Source organism: Molossus molossus, unplaced genomic scaffold, assembly GCF_014108415.1.
Source record: "Molossus molossus isolate mMolMol1 unplaced genomic scaffold, mMolMol1.p scaffold_m16_p_1, whole genome shotgun sequence".
Lineage (NCBI taxonomy): Eukaryota > Metazoa > Chordata > Mammalia > Chiroptera > Molossidae > Molossus > Molossus molossus.
Genome location: NW_023425344.1, coordinates 58,948,658 through 58,957,453, shown reverse-complemented (window position 1 = coordinate 58,957,453; position 8,796 = coordinate 58,948,658). Strand labels below are relative to the sequence as shown.

General features: G+C 37.2%; 1 protein-coding gene across 1 annotated transcript; it reads left to right on the top strand.

The window, feature by feature from the left end:
* The first annotated feature begins 3,497 nt into the window (after window positions 1-3,497).
* LOC118639585 (nucleophosmin-like) lies at window positions 3,498-4,491 on the top strand. The gene is given in 3 exon segments (XM_036276065.1): window positions 3,498-4,147; window positions 4,149-4,239; window positions 4,241-4,491. Coding segments are annotated over 3 exon segments (750 nt in total). The 5' UTR covers window positions 3,498-3,584; the 3' UTR covers window positions 4,337-4,491.
* The last annotated feature ends 4,305 nt before the right edge of the window (window positions 4,492-8,796 follow it).

Sequence of the window (8,796 nt, the reverse complement as noted above, 5' to 3'; positions counted from 1 at the left end):
AGAAGACACAAGTAGACACTCTAGTGAACAGCTAAGATAGCAGCTTACAACTCAGTCCATGAGTCAGCATCTGAATGAACCATCTTTGACATCCAACCCATTCAGACGTTCAGATGACCGCAGTCCCAGCCAGCATCTGAGTGCAATCATATCAGAGACCTTCAGGGTCAGTGACCCAGCCAACCCTTTCTCAAATTTCTCACCTTTAAAATGTAAGTAAAAACGAAATATAGTGTTTGCTCCCACAGATTTTTTTATAATTTTTTAGGTGGTTTAAATAACAGATTAGTATATGCTAAGTACTCTGCACCATGCTTTATCTCAATCAACCCCCTAGATCTGAACAACACTGCAAAGTGTTATTTCATCTTAGAGATGAGGAAAGTAGGTTTCATAAAGATTAATCCTCTCCTAATGTATTGCAGCTAAGAAGAGGCAGAGCTGGAGTTCAAACCCAAGTCTGACTAACTAACTGTAGCCTGAAAAATAAGATCAAAAGAATTTTTAAAATAAGTCCCACTTTTCAAGTAGAAAAAATAATTGGCAACATGTTTGATTGAATAATAAATACACACATTCAAATAAAATAATTAAAACACTTTCTATAGTTTAGCATGTGCAGGCTGAAAATAAAAAATTTGGATGAGAGGGCCCTAGTGAAAAACAAATTTAACTATTACCATATGAGCATTGTTGCCTGAATAGTGATGATGCCAAATGGCTGAGCAAAAGGTATTGAAAATAATCTGTAACAACTTTTGTAAAGATGTTTTGGCATGAAAATGAAGAGCAATTTCATTTTGAAACACTGAAAAGTATGAGCATCAGTAAAAAGTGCTTTGCTTTAAATGACCTTCGATGAAATTCTAGTTCTTCAATATGCCATTACTCATTTAACCTAACATAAAAAGAAGTAATCAATATATTTTTTTTCACCCCCTGTATAGGGCTATTGTTAAAACAGAAATTTCCAACTTAAACTATTCACTGTATCACATGCCAAGACTGATTGAACGACTATAAAACTATGCCTGTTCCCTCACGAACTAAATATATTTTAAAATCCATTCTGATTGTGTATGTAGTTTGTAATTTACTTATACAAAATAAAAATGTTTTTGTTTTTATTGTTAATTTACACCATTTTACATATTAACTAAATATTGGCAAAGATACTTTTCATCACTGATCACCCTACCTCCTGACTGCGCGGTATGTTCTTCGGAGGTTCTTGGCTTTATTCCTCTATGATATTTGATATTTAGGGGATATTTTGGATGTTTAGGGTACATTTATCAGGAATTTATTTGCTTGATCCATGGTTCTCAAGTATTAGTGTGTGTAAAAATCATCTGGGGAACACATGATAAAAACTGTCGATTTCCTGGGCCATATTGCCAGAGATTCCGATTGGAAGGGGTGGGCTGGGGCCTAGAGAGCTACACTGGTAAGGAGGACTCTAAGAATTTATTTTGCAAATGGTGTGAGTATCATATTTGGACAAACACTGCACTAAGTATTATGCTACTAATTTTAGTAACTCCCATCAGATAGCAGGATGCTATTTACCTAAGTCACTAAATGTATAGCCCTCATCCATATAAATGTATATGATTTCTTAAAAATAAAATAAAAAAACTTCCATACTTTAAAAATGTTTCTCAAAATAAATTAAACCATTAAGTAAAAATAAAAATATTTATTGTAACTATTTGAAATTATTGCTTAAAAGAGTTTTACCAAAATGTGAAGCTATACAACAACCTTAGCACAGAATGTTTATAATATTGATAATAAGCAAAATGATTATATATTTTAATATGTAAATATATTCTATATGGTATATATAGTCATAATTATCTTTGAAATGTTATAATGTAAGTATACATTAAGTAAAATAATCATCAATTTAATTATGCTCTCTAGCTTAATTAAAATTTTTATGAAAATTTTCAAATACTAAAAAAGTAGTCAAGATTTAGGTATTACATAGTGACCACAAGCTGGTTTCTTATTTATCTGTGTGCTCAGTATTGTCTTAAGGTAACAGAGGTTGATTTAAAGCCTATGAGTGCTCTTAATGACTTAATTGCTGTTAGACTTGATTTATCTTTATTACATACTCTTGTCTTTCAAGCTATTTACCTCCAGGGTTTCTACATAGACTTTCTCCTCGTGATCTACAAAATTGTCATATCGTATATCAAAAGAACCATCAACTGAAATTAAAAATGGACAAGACAAACCCATTAAAATTTCCCCCACCATATTTCATTTTTGTATTAATTCAGCAACAAGCCTACTAAGTAATCCCTAGTGCCAGAATATAAAATAACACAGGGCAATTGTTCTCTAAGATACCTGTACTTCAAAATATTAAGTTATTTCCATGTTTTTCTAGAGTAATCACTTCTCTTTTACATCCCCTCCTTGCTATTAAAGTAGTCTGTGTAATATATTAAGAAGAGCTTTGAAGTCCGCATTTATAAGGACACTATTCAAATCCTCTCTCATCAGTGAATTGTGATATGAGATGAGAACAATTTTTTATCTGTAAAATAAGAATAATAATAGTTAATTCAAAAGTTTTTTCCCAAGTATTTCAAAATTTTTAAGTATGAAATAAGATTATGTGGAGACTTTTTCCCCAGTATGACAGTGTGACTAGCTCCATGAACTTACTTCCCAGCAAAACTAATACAAATATTTATTTATTTATTTTTAATCCTCACTCAAGGATATGTCTGTATTGATATGTTAGAGAGAGAGGAAAGGGGAGCGAGAGGGAGAGAAACATCAATGAGAGGGAGAAACATTAATCAGTTGCCTCCTGTATGTGCCCTGACTGACTGGGATGGATCCTGCAACCTTTTGGTGCACAGGATGATGCTTCAACCAACTAAGCCACCCAGTCAGGGCAAAACTAATAAAAATAAAAAAAAAATTAAAGCAACTATTTAAAGTCTCTGTAAGTGGATCTAAGGGCATACAGCAAATAAAGAAATATTTACTTAAGAAGAACTACTAAAACTTGTCAAGAACAGTTAGTCAGTGGTATTTGAATGATGACCAACACCCTGCTTCACTTTCCCATTTCAGTGAGATAGAAACTCCAGCCAGACCTGTGTGCCCAAGAACACAGGGCTGTCACACATCCTAGCTTCAAGTCAGGGGACGATTTTTCTAGGAGGGGACAACAGCATTTCTCACCCTGCTCCCAGTTATCTGTTGGTGGGCCTGTGGTACCATGTTAGGGTTCTTCCATTCCCCAAGATAGAAATGAAGAGGAATAGAGAGGAGGGTGTCAATGGAGGAAAAAGGAGAAACATCTATAACAAAAGTAAATTAATTAATAAAACACACACACACACAATTCTATGTATCCTAGAATCCAGTCATTCCATTTCTCTTATATGTATATTAACATATATGCAAAATATCATATGTGCACACATGCAATGGAATCTTGTTCAGCCTTAAAGAGCATTGAGCCTGGTGCGATTCCGTGCTGCGCGTCTGTGCTGCGGAACACAAGTCGTTTATCTCCGTCCGCCTTCTCTCACCTAAGTGCGTGCTACCACCCCATGGAAGATTCAGTGGACATGGACATGAGCCCTCTGAGGCCCCAGAACTATCTTTTCGGTTGTGAACTAAAGGCCGACAAAGATTATCACTTTAAGGTGGATAATGATGAAAATGAGCACCAATTATCTTTACGAACGGTCAGTTTAGGGGCTGGTGCAAAGGATGAACTGCACATTGTTGAAGCAGAGGCAATGAATTATGAAGGCAGTCCAATTAAAGTAACACTGGCAACTCTGAAAATGTCTGTACAGCCCGCGGTTTCCCTTGGTGGCTTTGAAATAACACCACCTGTGGTCTTACGGTTGAAGTGTGGTTCAGGGCCTGTGCGTATTAGTGGACAGCACTTAGTGGCTGTGGAGGAAGATGCAGAGTCAGAAGATGAAGAGGAGGAGGATGTGAAACTCCTAAGTATGTCAGGAAAGCGTTCTGCCCCTGGAAGTGGGAGCAAGGTTCCACAGAAAAAAGTAAAACTTGCTGATGAAGATGAGGATGATGATGATGATGATGATGATGATTTTGACGATGAGGAAGCGGAAGAAAAAGCTCCAGTAAAGAAATCTATGAGATACTCCAGGCAAAAATGCACAAAAATCAAACCAGAATGGAAAAGACTCAAAACCATCAACACCAAGATCAAAAGGTCAAGAGTTCTTCAAAAAAACAGGAAAAATCTCCTAAAACACCGAAGGGACCTAGTTCTGTAGAAGACATTAAAGCAAAAATGCAAGCAAGTATAGAAAAGGCGCATTGAACAACCCTGGGCACTACTGGTAAATTAAGCCCAAACATGGGGAAAGAGGAAAAGGAGAGACAAATATAGTCCATACTGAGTATCATCAACAATCCAGACTGAAGTCTTCTATTTTAATCTCAATCCCCTTTCCTGATTGACCACTCACTCTTAATCTCCTAAACTGCTGTCTTGACTGCTGTGATTCAGTGAACTTTTCTTTCTACGTGTTCATTTATCTCAACTCTTTACCATGTTTTAAACACCTTTGTACCTCCCTAGCTGCTCAATAAATATTTGAATGAATCAAAAAAAAAAAAAAAAAAAAAGAGCATTGAAATTTTGATATATGTAAGGATGGATCTTGGCTCAGTGAAACAAGCCATAGGTGGCTTATAAGTAAATGGCTAAGTGAAATAACCCGACAGAAAAGGAAAAATACTACATGCTCCCACTTCTGTGAGGTACCCAGAGTAGTCAAATACATGGAAAGTAGAAGAGCATTTATAGGGTGTTGGGAGTGGGGGAGGGAGGAGTGGGAAGTGTTACATAACAGACACAAAATTTCAGTTTGAGATGATGAACCAGTCTGCAGACGCATGGTGGTGATGGGTACACAGTGATGCCAGTACATACAATACCACTGAATTGTTCACTGAAAATGTAAATTTGTTATGTATAGTCTAACACACACACACACACACACACACACACACACACACACACTATGTTCAAGGCTTTAAAAGAAAGGAAACGAAGAGGAAACCCCAGAGAAGTTTCCAAACAGATTTTATTAAGCTGATGCTTGAGCACAAGGAAGGCCCTCCTCACTGAATCAGAGACTGGCTCTGCTTGGCTGCTTTGGTATGTTGGGGACAAAGCAGGCTTGAGTGGAAAGGCAGGCTTGTTGATAAAAGAAAGCTTTCAGAATTTTCCATTTCTAGGTCAGGTGACTTCCTTTTCCTGCTGTGTTGCCTAGTGACAGTTTTCAGGCTGAGCTTCGGGGACAAGATGGCAGTGTAGCTCACTACCACCACCCAGGAAGGTGCTCGCGGGTCAGCATTTTCAACATCTGCAAGGGAGAAGGCAGTTAGAAGGGAGATAAAATCTGCTACCTCTGACTTTTTGAGTAGGGAGTGAGGGGCAGAGACATTTTTTTGCACTCAGTTTATCCATCGTGCTTTCTGGCCATCGGGTTTTAACTTGACTTCCTGGCCACCTGGTATTTTCCTTTTCTGGGCCCAAGTCCCTCTACCATCTCATAAGTTCTGGACAGGTATGACTGACAAGTGGGGTTCCTTTCTTCCCCTCAGCCCACACTCATGGGACAGAGACTCTACCACTGAGAATACTGAAGCCTGTCCTTTCCCTTGCTTGTAAGGTCAAAGCTCCACACTGAGAAAGGCAAGCTGAGAACACCTGACGCTTCTGTCTGCCCTTTCCACTCAGACCCTAAAGCAGTATGTTTTTAGAGAAAGACTTATTAATGTCTCCACATCTCAATCCAGAGCCATGACTAAATATTTTGCCTAGAGGGAGAATCAGGCTATGTGTTAGAGAGCTCTGAATCTCTCCCCAAAAGAACTAACTTCATTTGCAACAGAGTGTAGAAAATTTAAGCCTAAGTGTGTTCTCAAAAACTGGGTGTCATGGTGATAAACAATTGGTAGGAGAGTGTAGGTTCATTGGTGATACAGGTAAGTGTTGGCTAGTGAGTTTTCCACAGAGAAAACCAGGGAAAGAGACAGCTGGGAGGAGCACTTCGTAGGCCAGAACAAATCTAAAACATTGATCTTGGGAGCTATCCCTTCAAAGGAAACCACATTTAACTGAATGTGTTGGCTGAACAATTTGTGCCCCAGTATGTTGTTGAAAACAAAAAGCAATTAACTGGCGTTATTGTAGTTTGACAGCTAGGCGTGGGCAGAGAAAGAAACAGTCAAAGCGAGTCCTGCTAAACTATTGTCATCCCATGGTGACTGTGGGCCATCCACATCAGAAGCTTCCAAAGTGGTAGGTGGGTGATATACATTCACTAAAACAGTCCAGTTAGTCATTGAACAAATACAAATCAATAACAATATCAAGTCCTGGAGGAGGGATCAGTACCAGAGTTGCTGTAATGTATTATTTATAATGTCGTTTCCAACAAAAAGGTGTGAGATGTCCAAAGAAACAGGAACATATGTGATCCATACATTGGAAAGAAGCAGACTATATGAATGACTAGATGTCTGATTTAACAAAGACATCAAAGTAGCCAAATTAGCCTCTCTCTGTGTGTGTGTGCGTGTGTGTGTGTGTGTGTGTATCTCTTTTAAGAAACCAAAGGAAATGCAAATTAAAACCACAATGAGATATCACTTCATACCTGTCAGAATGGCTATTATCAATAATTCAACAAACAAGTGTTGGTAAGGATGCAGAAAAAAGAGAACCCTCATGCACTGTTGGTGGGAATGCAGACTGGTGCAGCCACTGTGGAAAGCAGTATGGAGTTACCTCAAAAACTTAAAATGGAGTTACCTTATAGCCCAGTAAATCTACTTCTGGGAATATATCTTAAGAAACCTGAAACACTGATTCAAAAGAACATATGCACCCCTATGTTCATTGCAGTGTTATTTACAATAGCCAAGACTTGGAAGCAGCCCAAGTGTCCATCAGTAGATAACTGGATTAAAAAATCTGTGTTATACAATGAAATACTACTCAGCATAAAAAAAAGAAGAAAATTGTACCTTTTGAGACAGCATGGAAAGGCCTGGAGCATATTATGCTAAGCAAAATAAGCCAATCAGAGAAAGACAAGTACCAAATAATTTTACTTATGTGGAATCTAACAAAAAATAAATAAATAAACTAACAAAGTGGAGACAAACTCATGGATACAGAGAACAGACTGACAGCTGTTGGAGGGGAAGAGGTTGGGGACTGAGTGAGAAGGGTGAAAGTAAAGAAAAATGAACACAGACAACAAAATGGTGATTGCCAGGAAGGGTGGGAGGAGGTAGAAGAGGGTAAAGAGGGATAAATGGTGATGGAAGGAGACTTCACTTGGGGTGAACCCACAATATAATATACAGATGATGTGTTGTAGAATTCTGCACCTGAAACCTATATAATTTGATTAACCAATGCCACCCCAGTAAACTCATTTTTTAAAAAAAGTTAAATAAAGAAATAAAAGAAAGTATAGTGACAATGTTACAATAAATAGAAATGATCAATAAGGAGACAGAAATTATGAACAACCAAAAGGAATTTTGGGGGCTGAAAATTTCAATAAATAAAATGAAAAAAATTTATTGTAGGGGCTCCACAATGGATTTGAACAAGCAGGAGAAGTAACCGGCATATTTGAAAGTAAGTTGATAGAGATTAGGCCATCTGAAGAACAGAGAGAAAAAAAAATAAAGAAAAATAGACACTCAGAGGATGAGAGACACTACTAAGTACATCAACATACACATAATGTGAATGTGAACACCAGAAGGAGATGAGAGAAAAGATCTAAAAAAAGTACTTGAAGAAATAATAGTTGAAAACTTGCCACATTTATTGAAAGACATTGTATATCTACAAAACCCACCAAACTTCATAGGATTGATGCAGAGACATCCACAGACAAATCAGCAAAAATATTGTAAGCCAAAGGCAAGGAAAAAATACTAAAAGCAGCAAGAGAAAAATGACTCATTATTTACAGGGGAGCCCAAAAAGATTAACAGCCCAATTCTCATCAGAAACAATGGCGGCTTGAAGGCAGTGAAATAACGTATCCAATGTGCTCAAAAAACAACAAAACCTATCAACCAAGAATTCTATATGCAGCAAAGCTATCTTTAAAAAATGAAAGTAGAAGAACAGACATTAAAAGGTAAACTAAAAGTGAAAAAGGTGCTATTCACAGACATATCATCAAAAAGTACTAAAGGAAGTTTTTCAGGCAAATAGAAAATGATCTCATTTTTTTTCAAACACACACACACACACCCCAAAACAAAGAAAACATATAGAGATAATTATGTAATTATGAAAGTACAAATGCGTATTTCTTCTTCTCTTAACTGATTTAAAATTTAATTGTATAAGCGAAACAATATGTCTATAATGAATTGTTGAGCCTATGACATATAGAAATGTAATGTATTTGCATTAACAGTACCTAGAAGGTGGGTGGGAACAGCTCAGTTGGGCTAAGGAAATGACTTATAGTAACTCAAATCCACGGAAACAAATTAATATATCCAGAAATGATAAATGATGACTGTCCTGGTTTTTTCTCATAGTTCTTTCTTGCTAACTGTGATGCTGAGTTTACATGCTCTGCTTCTTACCTTCTCCTGATCAGGTAGTTCCTGATCTGGTATGCTTTCCTGATGCTGGAGGAAGAAGAGGAGAGGACAAGAAGCATGAGCCAATAATCAACAAGGGGTCCTTCCACCTTACTTCCTGGGGTTGTTGAAGCCAGGAAGAGT